Source organism: Ictalurus punctatus, chromosome 8 (assembly GCF_001660625.3).
Source record: "Ictalurus punctatus breed USDA103 chromosome 8, Coco_2.0, whole genome shotgun sequence".
Taxonomy (NCBI): domain Eukaryota; kingdom Metazoa; phylum Chordata; class Actinopteri; order Siluriformes; family Ictaluridae; genus Ictalurus; species Ictalurus punctatus.
In genome coordinates this window covers 4542715-4560000 of record NC_030423.2, presented here as the reverse complement: position 1 = coordinate 4560000, position 17286 = coordinate 4542715, and the positions used below count along the sequence as shown (strand labels likewise).

Genomic DNA, 17286 nt, shown 5'->3' with positions numbered 1-17286 from the left:
GCATTGTGGATGGGATGGTGCCTTGAACTGAATTCAGCTCTCATCAAGCTTAATATAAACTACATCAGACGCATGTCCAGCTGAAGTAGACACTGAGCGAGGAGCATATGCCTGCTGACTGAGCTCACTGCTGGTTGTTAATAATGTAAAAGGATCCTTCGGGTAGTTCCACTATCAGGGAGGAAGCTGCCATATTTACAGCTCTCAAAATAACCTCCTCAGCCAGCACTCGTGCGGTATCAGTGCCCTCTTCAGAAGTGAGAGGCCATGGGAAGTGTCTCTACACACTACGAAGGGCGGAAAGCAGAAGGAAAGAATGGTACAGATGGACGGAAGCCAGCAGAAACTCAGGGGCTAGAGGTGAAAAACAAAATAGACAATCTTTCCCGTTAAATCAATCTCCAGTGGGGAAAGGTTATGTGATATGTTGTGGCCTAGACCTGATGGCTCATCATCCTTCAGATTTTCAATAGGCTAATTACTCGCAAGAAGTTCACTTGAGTTATTTTTTGATTCCATTAGCATGACTATTAACCAAAGTTCAAACTAAAACCTCTGTTTTTCTTTGTTTAAAAATGTATGAGCCTTCCTCTGACTTTTTTTGACCTAATCTGAAAAAGACACATTCACAATGCTGTTTGTGTTGGAGCAGAGCTTGGGAGAAGAGAGCCAAAATAATCAGATGTAATCAAAAGAAAATCAGTGAGCTGCCTTGGGGTTTCCACTGGCGCGCTGACCTTGCCTCTGATCGCATCTGCCGGTGTGCAAGGTGTGCGGGATTCACCCTAGAACATGTACAGCACAATATCCCTATTACTGTTAATTCACACAATAGGTATTGTGTTTCTTCTAACGTCCTAGGAGGATTGTGCTCGCTACATTAGGATCCGTTATTTTTGGAAGACCTACGTATGAACTGACCTTTTGTATTTGATTTACATGTATTGGTCGAGGAGAGAATAACCTGAAAAAGGGTAACAAATGATGTATTGGACAGGAGTAATTCATACAGAGCTTTCATCACCTTCATTTTTAATACGTGAGATTTAAGAGTCGATGATTTCTATGTCAGAATGCCATAATAGATTTTTTTTATTTGATGATTTCTACATTATCAAGTCAGGACAAAAAAAACATTTTAGATTCCCAAACATTAGTTTTTTAAAAACAAAATTAAATGTTACAGAAAAATGTTTGTATGTCATTAAAGGAAAGCAGCGTATTACGTAAGAAAAAAAAAATTCACAAAAATACTCTGCTCTTATGGATATGAAACAACTGCAGACACAACACAGGTTTATCCACAAAGAAAAATATCTTTGTTAAATATATGTGTGCCACAATTAGCACCCTTTTAGTCACTACTTTGTGCTACCGCCCTTTGCCAAGATAACAGCTCTGAGTCTTCTCCTATAATGCCTGATGAGGTCGGAGAATACATGGCGAGGGATCTGAGACCGTTCCTTCATACAGAATCTCTCCAGATCCTTCACATTTCGAGGTCCATGCTGGTGGACTCTCCTCTTCAGTTCACCACACAGGTTTTCTGTGGGGTTCAGGTCAGGGGACTGGGATGGTCATGGCAGGACCTTGATTTTGTGGTCAGTAAACCATTTTTGTGTTGATTTTGATGTATGTTTTGGATCATTGTCCTGCTGGAAGATCCAACCACGGCAAATTTGAAGCTTTCTGGCAGAGGCAGTCAGGTTTTCATTTCAAATCTGTTGATATTTGATAGAGTCCATGATGCCACGTATTCTAACAAAATGTCCAGGTCCTCTGGCAGAAAAACAGCCCCAAAACATTAAAGATCCACCACCATATTTAACCATGGGCATGAGGTACTTTTCCATATGGCTACCGTCGTGTGTGCGCCAAAACCACTTCTGGTGTTTATTTCCAAAAAGCTCTATTTTGGTTTCATCTGACCATAGAACCCGATCCCATTTGAAGTTCCATTAATATCTGGAAAACTGAGGACACTCGAGTTTGTTTTGAGTAGAGACATTTCTCTTGAAACCCTTCCAAACAACTTGTGGTAATGTCGGTGACTTCAGATTGTAGTTTTGAAGACTTTCTGACCCCAAGGCACAACTAACTTCTGCAGTTCTCCAGCTGTGATCCTTGGAGATTTTTTAACCACTTGAACCGTCCTCTTCACAGTGCCCAATGCCAGGTTGATTCATAACAATTCCAGCTGACTGGAACTTCTTAATTATTGCCCTGATGGTGGAAATGCGCATTTTCAATGCTTGTGCTATTTCCTTATAGACACTTCCCATTTTGTGAACCTCAACAACCTTTTGCCGCACATCACAGCTATATTCCTTGCTCTTACCCACTGTTATGAATGACTAAGGGAATTTGGCCTATGTGTTACCTCATGTTTATACCCCTGTGAAACAGGAAGTCATGGTTGAACAATTTCCTGTTTCTAGTCACCCGGGTGTACTAAATATAATGAAAAACATTGTAAAATATCAATGGGAATATACTTCAAATATATTTTTCTGATGTGAATTCATGGACTGCCAATCATTTTTTTTTGCACACATATATTTAACAAAGATGTTTTTTTTTGTTTTTTTTTGAGAAACCTGTGTTGTGTTTGCAATCGTTTGATATCCATGAGAGCAGAGTATTTTTGTGAATTTTTTGAACAAAAGATCAAACGGCTAAACAATATCGACAGCCTGAAGGAGTATGGACCCAAACTGCACTGTTATGAGTCTAAAAATAGTGCCCTTCTGTGATATGAGGAGCCAAGGAAAATATTCGCAGTGTCCACATAGCATTAAACAGCATCATTTCATAATTTGTGATGTTTTGCATGTTTTACACAATAAGGCTATGTAAAAAAAATACAGATAGCAAAGAAGTGAATACAGCGTCACTATAATAAATCCAAGGATGTTGATTCAGGTGCAGGCGTTCTTTCTTTCTTCCTTTCATTCTTTCTTTCTTTCTTTTTTAACAAAGTGTAAACTGAAAAAAAAACAGTCAATGTAGCATTGAAAAAGCTAGAAAAACAAGAACGGGTACAAACCAATAATCTAACCAAGAGACCACAGTAGCAGACAACTAATCACATCACTACAACACAGTACAATGCCAATTCTAAGTGACTAAAAAGGGAACACACAGAACGTATAAAAGAGAGCAAATCAAGGGAAAAACAAGACAGGTTTGGACAAGAAATCAGCAAAACAACCAAGGAAGACATTCAAGCTATAAGAGAGGTTGCCCTCTGGCGATGTGGTCGATGTGACTTTATGAGTTACTACATAGCGAAAAAGTTAGCCATATATTAGGTGTAAAACATGTTAAAGTCTATAAAATGTCTTCAGTAATATGAAAAGTCCCCAGTGTATAGCCGTATAACCGTCTGTCAAGAACGAGGTCACATGCATAAATAGGGGTTTTGTTGTGTCTGTTGATTGTCCATCTTCATCAGCAAAGTATCCAAAACAATTCCGAAAACCTCACTCCTTGAAGCCATCTTTTCTACAACACGGTCACAGGTGTGCTTTTCTGTGTCTCTTTTCTATCAATCTTAAGAGTAGTTTGCAAATAAGATGTTTTTCTGAGTTATGGATAGATGAAATGTAGAACATTTTGGATGACTGAAATGAGCTGAGAAGATGCTGTTTAGAGCAGATGCCACTGGGAAAAAGCTTTTCTGGGGCAGGGGCTGAACGGAGGATGTCATGTGGGGTCCTCTAGTCATCATTTTTTAATCTGACATACTTCAGCATATGGTGTTTTAGGGGGCAATGTTGTCATGTAAGTTCTAGTTCATGCTTTACGTGCACACTGTCCTAGATCACGTTTATGTTTATCGAACTGAAAGTCAAACATCAGTTGTGAAGTCACTCGTGGGTTTATCAGCACATGAACCTGATCAGTGTCTTTCATCGTGTTCTACCTTGAGCCAGTAAATAATCAGTGAGTAGAACAGTAGGTTAGCCCATAATGTAGCCCATAATGTCTCGACCCGTCTAAGAGCCTTATAGCCAGTCTCCCCAGGGGGCCCATTCGCTTTGGCAACAGCTCACTGGGTGTTGCTAACCTTGTGCAGAGATGCCACAAGGCTCCCTGGGCTAGTTTGAAGCTGGTATTAAAATAGCACTTGACAGAGGACAGAGCAGCTGGGCATGGCTATATGTGTGTGTGTGTGTGTGTGTGTGTGTGTGTGTGTGTGTGTGTAACATCAGTATAGCTACTACATTTAACATAGACGTTTGAACGGAAAATGCACTGCTATTTTAATCATCCAATTTGAACCCTATTGAACACCAACCTTAGTGGCCCAAAAGGCTTACAAATGTTTCAGCCTTGTTAGACTTTACAAGAACATGCTCAGTACTGTCACTCTGTTCATGTGAGGCTTCACCGACTATTAAGTTTGAGGGTGCCATACATTTTCCAAAAACTATTTAAGAACACTGTTTATACAGTATTTGAAGAAATTATTGTGTGAAAATAAAACTACACAGCGTCCTCATATGCCAAGGCTCAAAATATTACTTAGTGTGTATGTTTATAATATTCATATAATTTTCATGAAGGGTGCTGATATTTCTGGAGTTGACTGTAATTGCTGTAGATAACATCAGTGTAGCAGGCAGCAGGGAAATGATCATTCGCCAGAATATTGGGAGTTGCAAATACCGGAACTTCCAAAAACCCAATGTTGAGTAACACATTAAAGCCTTAGTTGCGCAGCTACATGTATGGTTTCAAATCTGCCTTCTTTGTTAAGTCACTTTAGGTTCAGTCACATTCCAAATGACCAAATGTGGATGGTTCATGGGTGCACGGTGGCTCAGTGGTTAGCCACCAATGTGCTGCGGGGGTTTCCTCCGGGTACTCCGGTTTCCTCCCCCAGTCCAAAGACATGCATGGTAGGCTGATTAGCATGTCCAAAGTGTCCGAAGTGCATGAATGGGTGTGTGAATGTGTGTGATTGTGCCCTGTGATGGATTTGTACCCCGTCCAGGGTGTACCTCGCCTTGTGCCCCATGCTCCCTGGGATAGGCTCCAGGTTCCCCGCGACCCTGAAGGATAAGCGGTATAGAAAATGGATAGATGGATGGATGTATGGTTCATCGAATCTTAACCATGAATACTGTTCGCTTTTGTGTGACTGTGCAGAATTGCATCTTTTTTTCTTTCATACAGGGCAAAGAGTTCTTAAGCAATAAAGACTGACTCATTTTAGAAAACAGCCTACAGCATGATGAGATGTTGCAGACATGGCAAGCGGGGTTGCCTGGCCTCTGACTGGATTACTGAAAGATTGAATTCACCTCTCATTAATCTCAAATTCATATGGCTCTCATTAAATCTTACAATGCGTAAGCCCTGTTTAAAACACATGGCTACATTCCACTGGTTTGCAGAAGCGGTGGTTCCTGAAACAACAGTGTAACATTTCTTGATATTTTTGTGTTAAGTTCCCTCAGACGTACCCAGTCACCATTCACACATTTGGAACCTCATGCAGTTTTACAGTGGTGTTTTTTTCCCTCTATGATAGTCAGCAGAACATAATTCATTAATATGAGTGCTGGGATCTGTGTTGTATTAAGTTGTTGGCTGCCACTTGTTGTTTGTGTTGGGTCTTACAACAGGGTGCCCCTTGACCTTAAGAGGTCAAGTCCCTTTGGCCTCCTGGTTGTACTGGTGCCAGTCTTATGGACAGTAACTTAATCAAACAGATTATAGAATAAAAATGGAAATATAGTCTTGTAAACTAAATACATATACTGAATAGTACTCAGTATGAGGGTTGATTGAAAAGCTGGATTGGTATTGCATCAGAATTGGCTTCTTATCTGTACTGATGGGCTGATATATTGTATGTCGTGAATGTGTGTGTGATTTTAAACAACATGGGTTATTTTGCATCAGCCAATACAGCAAGCTCTGATATTCTTTTCATATTTAAAATGGGAAAAAGTAGAATCAGTGCACGCCGACTTAATACACAGTAAACGGGACATTTCTGTCCTCATATTGTAGATACAGTTCACTGCTCATATTATTCACCCTGGCAGTCCTTTTAAGCCACTGACAGCTTTCATCAGTCATTCCATTATGTAATCACATCAACCTTGCTAGAAGGAAAGTGCTTGTATTCTTTAAAAACACACAGCACAGCAAAACTTCCTTCCATTCAAGAAAAGATCACTGATCTCTTTAAAAAGTGGTACATTTACATTATTTAGAGTTGGTAGATAATAATAGCAGGGGTCGTTAATAATAGTAGCGGTCTCGGTTTGCCTGCAATCTTCTGGCATTTGACCTAAGGGCTTTGTGAGGCAGCTGAAACACTGATGCTATTTTGTGATTGTTCATGGGAGACAGAACTTAAAACAGAAGGCCGACGACATAAGAAACTTCGCACAGCATGTCAAGTGCATTCTCTATTGTCTCTATTGTCCATAATTTTAGTCATTAAAATATGTTTTTAAGTAGTAGCCTTAAAGTCTAAACTTGTAATTAGTTCGTACTTTACTGATGTGATGATTGAATTTACTAGAAATATTATTAAGTGTGTGAGAAACGTTAAAGGGACACTCATACAGTGTATGATGGTTTTCTTAGGATTATAACGAATCATCCACTAATAGTGCCTACTATTAATACCAGCTAAAGAGTGTGTGTAGAAATGTTTTATTTGGCTTGAAAAGCCCGTACCATTCTGTCAGTGAACGTTTGTTAATTTTATGCATTTGGCCTGAAAAGCTGCTCCTCAATTACTGGTGTGTTACCAGAGCCAAATCTCTTTAAACTAAACAGGGATTCACTTCTAGAGAGCCACTGCTGGCTGGTGTTCGTGTTCAGCGGTAAGCTAAAAATGAAAAAAAAAATTACAGCCAATTACTAACATGTTGCCATATTGTTTTTATTCAATGACGTCCATGTTCATATATATATATATATATATATATATATATATATATATATATATATATATATATATATGAACATGATTGAACATGATTCAATAAAAACAATATGGCAACATGTTAGTAACTGTATATATGTATGTGTGTGTGTGTGTGTGTGTATATATATATATTTATATATAAATATATATATGTGTGTGTGTATATATATATATATATATATATATATATATATATATATATATATATACTGTATATGTACATACGTATATGTATATATTTATTTATATTCTACAACGCTAATTCCAAAAAAGTTTGGAACAGTATTGAAAATGCAAAAAGGCAAAAAAAAAACAACCAACAAAAAGAGTTCAATTCACCCTGTACTATATTGAAAACACATTTATGGACACATTATTTGTGGTTTTACTTTGTGAATTTAATTTATTTTTGAAAATATACACTAATTTCAAATCCGATGACTGCAACACACTCCAAAAAAGTTGGGACAGCCGACTGTTTACCACTATGTAACATCACCTTTTGTTTTAATAACACTTATTAAGCGTTTGGACGCTGAGTGAAGACACCAGTTGTTTTAACACAAGTTTAGCAAGTAGAATTTTCCCCCATTCATCCATTATGCATTTCTTCAGCTGCGCAACTCTACGGGACCTTCGTTGCCTTATTTTGCGCTTCATAATGCACCATACATTCTCAATGGTCGACAGGTCAGGATTGCAGGCAGGCCACGCTAACACCCGCACTCTCTGCTTACACAACCATGCACTTTTAATCTGGGCAGAATGTGGTTTGGCATTGTCCTGCTCTGGATGGCAGCATATGTTGCTCCAAAATGTGTACATGTCTTTCCGCACTAATGGTGAACTCACAGATGTGCAAGCTACCCCTGCCATGGGCACTGACACGCCCCCATACCATGACAGATGCTGGTTTTTGGACCTGACGCTGATAACAGCTTGGATTGTCCTTTTCCTCTTTGGCCCGGAAAACATGACGGCTGTTTTGTCCAAAAGCTGTTTGAAATGTCGACTCGTCAGACCACAAAACATGAATCCACTGCGCTGCTGTCCATCTCAGATGAAACCGATCCCAGAGAAGTCGGCAGTGCTTTTGGACAGTGTTGTGCCTGTCACAACTTTTTTTGGAACGTGTTACACGCATCAATTTCAAAATAAACGTTTACGTTCCAAAAACTGTGCAGTTGATTAGGTAAATAACTCACCTCGCCTCTCTACCCCGTCTTTACACTGTGTGACCTAATCATAACCTGCTGTTACTGTACAGATAATACATCTTAATACTGTGGTAGATTAAGCAACAATGCACTGATTGGGGAAGAAGTCTTACAGGGAATGATGAAGAAGTAAAGGAGAATGGTAGCACCAAATGGTTAACCACAAGAAATCCAGCAGACCTTCTCCTAACTGCTGACATACTTTTGGGATTATCACCCCATACCACATCTCCTTGGCACCATTTAGAAGTCACATTTAAAGAGTTGATGCTTGGATCACAATGCTCCAAATGAACTGTGCTGTAAAAATGTAATGATGTCCTTGTGGCCTTGTGTTTTCTTTTAACAGATTCATTAGTTGATATTTACCACTGAACCACCCCATCACAGCAGTGCACTTTAGAGTCATTATGGTGTAACTGCACATCTTTGTACTAGTCTCATATTTATATATCATTCTTTTTTTTGGGGGGGGGAGTACATATCTGAAATATCTGAACCACGTTTTTTATTTTACAATCCAACTCTAATGACTGCCCTGTTCTTTGTCTAATTCTTGTTTTATTGCTGACGTGGTTTTAGCATCCCATGGCCTTTTTAGGTACGTATATAACTAAGCCTTCACAGGCATTCTGGGCAACATATCCATCTTGAGAGATGGTATAGTTTTGTCTTTGTTCATTCATAGGAGACATAATAATAACAAATAAATCCAGATGGGTAATTTCTATTACACTTAAGATGGCCGTCTAAAATGAACATACACAAACTGCTCAAGCACTCTACTACTCTAGAGAAGGAACAAAAAAAAGGAACAAAAAGGAACAAAAAACAAACCCAAACAAATATCACCGTGCAAAAAAGGCAATGTAAAATACCAAACTGTAATTCCAGTATAATATTGCTAAAGAGCTAGCGAGCTACTTTTGATGTATGTAGGTGGCTACTGTTAATCTATACTAATACTATGCTTATGCTTTAAGCTGTAAACAATTCTGTGATATTTCAGGCTGCATTTGTTACAGAAATAGAATAGAATCGATTTTTTACAAGCATTTTCTGCCAAGTACCGATACTGGATATTGGATCAGTGCCTTCTTTATTTACGGTCTCATCTAGATGTAAAAAAAAAAAAAATCACCAATAAATAAATAAATAAATGAAGGAGAAATGATGTTCTCTTAAAATGAACCATTCTTTACTATTAAGTATAGATTAAAGAGGATTTATATATATATATATATATATATATATATATATATATATATATATATATATATATATATATATAACAATATGTTAGGGCAATTCCATGCAACTGTCACCACTACCATGGAAAAAAGAAGGAAAATCAAATCATTTTTGCGTATTTAGTTCTATATTTACCTGCTCTGATTGAAGGAAATGGTATGATTCATCCAGCAAAAGAGGAGCACACATAAAACACGATGTTTCACCCAGCCACACTGCGCTGTTTTAAGAGAGTGAGCACGAGTCCCATATTATTATTATTATTATTATTATTATTATTATTATTTTTACCTAATGTTGTCTGCAAGTTGTTTTGAGAGTTGACTCGAGGAGATTCCTGCTTCATTTTACTTTCCTCTTACCCTTGTTTCAGATTTGATTTTGATCCATGACACAATAATGGAAGATTTCTTAGTCTCTACCAAAACAATCACTATGGTTAAAGCTGCACTTTGTTGTTATTTAAAAACTTTTCATATATTCTCTATTTTGATTTCATTATACACTCACCGTCCACTATATTAGGAATACCTGTATAGCCAAGAACAGGAGGCTACAGTGGGAACAGGCTCACTTACACTGGACAGCTGGACAGAGATTGGAAAAAGAACATGCGCTGTTTGTCCAGTCTTCAGCTGTGCCGTTTATTTGACCTTGTGCTCACTGTAGCTTCAGATTCCTGTTCTGGATGATTGGATAATTGCACGAATGTGCATGGGTACAGCTGTTTCTATTAAAGTGGTGAGTGTATTTTTATTAAGCTTCTGGCCAGACAGTTTGTATTTCAGAATTAGTTTAACTGCTACTTTTATATCAGTGGAATTGTCTGCGTATGCTGTACATTTCTTTCCATTTCAGTGCAATAACCTGTTTCTCAAATGCTTGGTTGGAATGAAAACCTGCACCCACACCGGCCCTTTTCCGGATAAGATTGGACACCCCTGATATAGACACTGATTGGGCTACAAAGATGTTCTCTTCTCTGCTGACCCTTCTTTTTGATGCAGTATATATCTACCCACACTGTACCAAACAACGTTTTTGTGCCTTTCACCAACGTAAGAATCAATAATGAAATAAGATCAATACATGTTCTGTGTCCTGCTCGATATGTGGTCTCTCGGACAAAGGACAACACGTTTGTTGTTTTCTTTTTACATGGTTACGTGCATTTCCTTACACTTAGGTAGCTGTGCATCCGTTTGTCTTGCCAGACAATGCAAGCACAATAGCACAGCTGGAGGAAATGAGGCCAGCGGTCTACATCTGTTAAAGACACAACCCCCCCCCCCCCCCCCCCCCCCCCCGTTCTGAGACCTGTTGGCAGTATCAACCATGGAACGGGAAAAGAGTCACCACTCAGTGCAAACTTCTTCCCATATTTCTTCTTTTACCATGTCAGGCTTCATGTAGTGTTATCGGCTGTTTTCAGTTATTTTGATACTGTTACAAGCCAAGACTGACCTCCAGTGAGGCGAGCATGTCAACTTACGTCGATTCGTGTAAGCAGATCGCAAAATGTAGGCAACACAGGCGCTTCATGTACATTTCTGTTAATGCTTGTTTCAGTGTGAGATCACAAGTGATTATTATTATTATTATTATTATTATTATTATTATTGGTGGAACTTATTCTTCAAATAATTTTCCATTGTACAACTTTTAAGAAATCACATGCATCGAGTTTCTTCAGAGTTCTTCACACTGCAGCAATTTCTGTATTCTGCTCTATTGATTCAATCGGTATTGTAGGCTGGTGCTGGCCTTAAATCCGAAATCAATATTGGCTCGGATTTGAAAGATTTATTTATTTTATTTTGAATCAGCAATGTATTTTATGACACGGGCGTGGCATATATCATGCACGTGAACACAGGACACAACTTTTCGTAATGCGCGTTGCCATCACACCTACGACAACAAAAGCGACGACGAGTTGCCTCGGTTACTGTGAGGATGTCAGAACCGGTTCAGGATGGGGTATCAGCTTCTACTCAGACTTCTAATTTCAGTATTGTATCGAGAAAGGGAAAATTGGATCAGGACATAACGAAGTTATATTTAAAAAAATAAAAAAAGAAACATTAGACGGATTTGCTGTTGTTGAATTTCCTACAGACACTATTTCAATCGATAACTACTCTATAAAGTTTTTGTATTGACTAATAGAAATTATAACACATGGCCTTGCTTTTGCTCAGTCAGTAAACAAGTCCTATATGTACTTCTTATAAAATAATGGGATCAAATAGCAAGTCAGAATGAAGTCATGTTGCATGGATTTCTTTTGCTAATTAGATTTAGAAAATAAATTCTACTTGAGGTTTTTGCACATGTGTCTAATGAAAACGGTCCTCTCAGAGGGTGCTTATGACTCACTTTGCCATTAGATCTGCTAGTTGGGGTTTTGGACAAAAGTTCCCCACCACTCAGACAACCACATGCAATCCTCCCAATAGGCCATCTGCTTAGCATTTCAGCAGTGCCTTGGAAACCGAGCAGAAATCAGACGACTGCAAATCTAACACTTTGCAGTCCAAAGACGATATGATAGGGCAAGCTTTCTAGCACATTCTGGCAGCTTCATCCCTCAGAAAAGCATAGTGCTTCTTTAGCAATATAATTTTTTTTTATTCCATTGGATTCCAATGTATTGCTTTGTTCCATTTAGTCTTTTTTATAAATGTATTTATTTATTTATTTATTTATTTATTTATTACAAAAAGCATTTGCTTTCAATGTGTATTCATGTGAATCCTATTAACAAGGATTTTGACCCCTGTCTATCAAAGACTTCCCAACATGTTTACAGTGATGCTATTAACTGTTCCCGGAGGAGAGCAGACACTAATGAATTTTGGGAAATGCTTAAAATTCAGGCCTCTATCAAGCATTTAATATGGTACCATTCAATGATAATGGAAACCATCTTCTCAGCATTATTGTGTGGGGATTGGTTATGTGTAGTGTTGAAGTAGTGTCTGTGGAGTTAAAAAGCATCAAATGAAACTCTGTAGGAGACCATTCAACTCTGCAGAAGTTAATTTATCGCCAGTGATTTTACTGTGTGTCTAATGAGTAGACTTGGATGCGCTGCTGTGCTCAGAGTCAGGACGCCAAACCCTCTTACTGCAGTCATAGATCTGTAAAGGCAGCTTATCAGCATCATATATCCTGTTACACTGGTGGTACAGCATTGAACCACAAACAAACAGCTGCGATGCTTGTGATATATTGTTTACATCGTGGCCAGTACTGTGGTCACAATCGCTGTGTTACGTGTACTTCCTGTGTAATCCCCATGGCCACTGCCGCCCTTTCTTTTCAAACCATGACAAGGGTGTTAAAGAATTTCAGTTCATTTAAGGGTTACAAGTGGAATCCTTTGTGGAAGCTAAGAACCCTTTAAAAATGCTTAAACAACTCTTCTATCAAAGAATGCATGAATGCCATGGTTCCCTCCTTTCTTTCTGTATGTATATGTGTATTTATTTATTCATTACAAAAGGCTCTGTCAAAAGACTGATTTATCCAGGCAAATTACAAATTAGGCAAACTAGGCAAATTTGTCTAGGTCATCTCTTCAATGGCCGTCTTCATCTTGGAATTTTGGAGCAGCTGACATGGGCCATATTTACAGAAAGACAGCACAGAAATTCAAATGTTTGCTAATGGAACATTTGTCTAATTTATAACAATGTGTTCTGCCAATATATACAGTGAAAGCCTAAAGAGAATGGTTTCCACTGATTTGCATGCAGTGCTGACAACGCTTAGACAATCCCTAGGCTACAATTGGGAAGAATAATTGGAAATTAAACATTTCTTTGCTTTTTTTTCCCGCCAATTTTTCCACATCTGTGGAGAGTGCTTTGGTTTGCCCCAAGTAGAGACAGGTCATATTTCTCCCTATTAGTCTGTGAATATGAAAAGGGCACTGCTCTTGAAACTGTCTACGCACGCATGCTAGGTGACATACTGGGTTTATTGTGAGCATAGAGTCCCTGCAGACAGTTTGGAGAGACGTTGGCCTGTGGCCGGCAATGATGGGCCCGGCCCGTTTGGACAGAGCTCCTCAGAGATGGTTTCAGCTCAGAAGACAGGAAACAGCTTGCAAAAGATCCCAGCAGTCAAGGAAGGATGGGCTGGGGGCTGGGGTGGGGAGCAGGGAATTTCCTCATAAAGTGCTTGTGTTATTCCCAAAAATGTCCACTATTCTTAACAAGCTTTTGGAGAGCATAAAACTTCAAACGTTACTTTTCTCTGTCATGATTTGCCCTTTAAGTTATTGTTAGCTGTTGTGTTTTAGAGCTCTCTGCTTGAAAGACTGTAGGTCTGTAGATCTTAGTAGGGGTTTGTCTCCATTCCAAAAATCCAACTATTAAAAGGCACTGCTGTTAGCAATTTCAGGGCAAGGAGCAAAAAGCCAACCCATGCTAGTTATGGTGAATGTGACACAGACGGTGTAACTTTAACAGCTGTGACGTGGACATACGTAACAGCCTGACAATCCACGAGAACTAAATTTGAGTGGAGATCCCAAATTTTCTGAGCAGCTCAGGCGTCAGTCATAATCAAGCCTGTGGGGAGGGTGGTGATGGGAGTGGCACAACCTTGTTATGCAAGGCTACATTTGCTATCTGATTTGTTTCTTCCTGTAAAATGAATTGTCACTTAATGACGTTAATCTATTGGCTACTGATTTGGATTAGATCAAAATACAATGGTACAATGCTTTTTATAAGCGTAAACCAGATGTGGGCCTAGTGGGTAGTGTTGTTACCTCATCTCCATGGTCCCTGTTTTGATCCTGAGCTCAGATTACTGTCCGTGAAGAGGTACACATTTTCAACCTGTGTTGTCCACGTGGGTTTCCTTCAGGTTATCTGGTCTCCTCCCAATGTCCAAAAAACATGTAGGTACACTGATTGACTCAGCTCAGTTGCCTGCCAGTGTTAATGAAAGCGTAAATGTGTGTGTGTGTGTGTGTGTGTGTGTGTGTGTGTGTGTGCATGGCACTCTGCAATGTATTGGCGTCCCATCCAGGGTGAATTCTCTCACCTTGGACAAAGTGTTCCTGGGATAGACTCCAGAAACACTACGACCCTGGCCAGGATATAACCACCGCTGAAGATGAATAAATAATCTAGATATCACAGTAATGGACAAATCAACCTCTTACAGATGTGATTCGAGCTTACATTTGGGATGATAATTATGATGTGCAGCAAGGCTTCCAGGATATGGTTAACACTGATCATATTTATTTTTACTTACTGGCTCATTGAAATGCCTATTAAATAGAAGTGTAATGTGATGCCACTATGTGTATCGGTATGTAGCAGGTAGACTGTATAACGAAACAGTACTGATGTCCCACTGTCAAGACAAAGCCAGGACGGGCGCACATTTGCTTCTTCTTCTTTTTCTTACTATTATTATTATCCATCCATTTTCTGTACCGCTTATCCTACTCAGCGGAGCCTTTGAGCCTAACCAGGGAACTCAGGGCACAAGGCGGGGGACACCCTGGACGGGGTGCCAATCCATCGCAGGGCACAATCGCACACACATTTACACACCACGGACAATCTGGAAATGCCAATCATCCTACAACACGTCTTTGGACCGGGGGAGGAAACCGGAGTACCTGGTGGAAAGCACAGGGAGAACATGGCAATTCTGTGCACACAGGGCGGAGGCATGATTCGAACCCCCAACCCTGGAGATACAAGGCAGACATGCTAACCACTAAGCGCACATTATTATTATTATTATTATTATTATTATTATTATTATTACTATTAGTAGTAGTAGTAGTAGTAGTAGTAGTAGTGTGGGTGCATGGTGGATTAGTGGTTAGCACATTTGCCTCACACCTCCAGGGTTTGGGGGTTCGATTCCCGCCGCTGCCCTGTGTATGCGGCGCTTGCATGTTCTCCCCATGCTGCTGGGGTTTCCTCCAGGTACTCCAGTTTCTTCCCCTAATCCAAAGACTGGCATGTCCATAGTGTCCGTAGTGTATGAATGGGTGTGTGAATGTGTATGTGATTGTGCCCTGCGATGGATTGGCACCCCGTCCACTGTGTACCCCGCCTTGTACCCGATGCCCCCTGTGATAGGCTCCAGGTTCCTCATGACCTTGAAGTATAGAATACCAGTATAGCGGTATTGCACTGTGCTGTCTGTGTAGTTATATTATGGTTATCTGTGAATTTTTGTCCTTTCACCACTACTCCACAGCCTCATTTTTATATTCGAATGTAGCCATGACGATGACCAAACGACTCCGTGCAGCTCCACAGTGCTTACTCTGGTGTGCAGTGCGTATTGCTTTAAAGTTGTGAGAAAGATTTGAAGGGAAGGTGCGGGGGAGGAGGCGGCAGTGCGCCAATAAGGGTGAACGGAGAGAAGAAGAGCTGCTCTCTCCATACTAGCACATGAAGATGAGAAGGAAAGACGCGGCGCTCCTCCTCAGCCTCATGAACACGCGCTTAGCGTTAACGGTGCGCTGATCTGCTCGTGACCTTCACTCGTAGATGGAAGCGCAGGGAAGAGTCAGGATCCACTTGTCGCAAGAGCAAACCGATCGCTCAGAGTAATGGGGAACAGTGCACCCAAACCGCTTACAGGTAAGAGGAGAACCGGACACGCACACGCACGAGCGTAACACTGAACCACGCAGTATAGAACTGAAAACGCGAGCGCGTGCGTTGCAGAAGCTCGCCCTCATTTCCACGCTTGTGCTTGTGCTTTTGCGTGCGTGCGTGCGCGCGCGCGTGTATGTGTGAGGAGGTAAGTGCGTGGGAAGAGGAAGATGAGAGCTTGACGGAGATGGTTTATGAACATGGTTCAGTAGACAGTCGCACCGACTGATTTAGATGAACATGTTGAGTACTGAACCACCAGTGCACTCCAACATGTCTCCATCAGTGCTTCACTGAGTCCAGATGGAGACACCAGAATAGTCTAATGCTGTAGGTGCTGTAGATGTCATATAGCTCTTGGTTCAGCAATAACTCATTTATCACTATTAATTTTCTGAATATGTTCAAGTCCATGCTGTGGGTTTTGGTCTGAGGGAACATCCAGTGTTCAGATGTTTTTTTTTATTATTTTTATTTATTTATTTATTTTTTAAAGCCACATATACAATGTCTATGTTGGATGGTGGATTTATGAACCTGCATTTTTTTTTTTTTTAAATGGTTCTAACGATGAACGTGTTGTAGTGCAGCAGTCTGTTCGTCTGAGATGAACACCCGAAAGAAGGACGTAAGACAATTGGGGTTACTGTAAGGGGTTCACATAAGTTAGGATGAATTTGCACTGGGAAGCTTGAGGGGGGGGGAGTTATCAGCAGATAACAGAAGGTGAAAGGTGGAACTGGAAGACTTAGATTTAATGGAATAAATCTTGGAGCTCGTTAGAGATAACCTGTTTTGCTACAGTACAGCTTGGTGACTGACAGACATCCAGCGTCCCCCAGATAATATTGTGTACCCAGATTTGGCTTGTGTGGGCCGTTAGAATTTACCGTGCTATAGGAAAGAGGTTTTTCAGAAGGGTGTTCTTTGAAAGGATCGGTGTCTATTTTTGTAGAAATGAGAACTGACGTCCATTTTACTTATCATGCAGTTTTAAAGGAGGGTCTAGATGCACAACAAAACCAACTACAGACTATTATGCAGCTATTCAGTTTACTTCATGGGATTTTACTTCATGGCAGCTGACTGCCCTCGTTCTTTCATCTATTTATGTTATTGACATGTATGTGCTGCTGACAGTACTTAAATTACCTTTACATGTATTTTTAGATCAGCTATTGTCACCATACCACATCACTGTTTTCTGTGAGTCATG

At 40.0% G+C, this 17286-nt stretch overlaps 1 protein-coding gene across 4 annotated transcripts in view; it reads left to right on the top strand.

Moving 5' to 3' along the window:
- Positions 1-17286, top strand: part of neurl1b (neuralized E3 ubiquitin protein ligase 1B) — a 37626-nt gene that overhangs the window by 3812 nt on the left and 16528 nt on the right. For 2 of the 4 annotated variants that reach the window (XM_017473761.3, XM_017473760.3), the window contains exon 1: positions 15772-16055. The exons of the other annotated variants lie outside the window; for them this stretch is intronic. In XM_017473761.3, the coding sequence (XP_017329250.1) occupies positions 16025-16055 (31 nt within the window). In that variant the 5' untranslated portion in view covers positions 15772-16024. Of the gene's footprint in view, positions 1-15771; positions 16056-17286 lie in introns of those variants that run through there. 4 annotated transcript variants of the gene reach the window in all.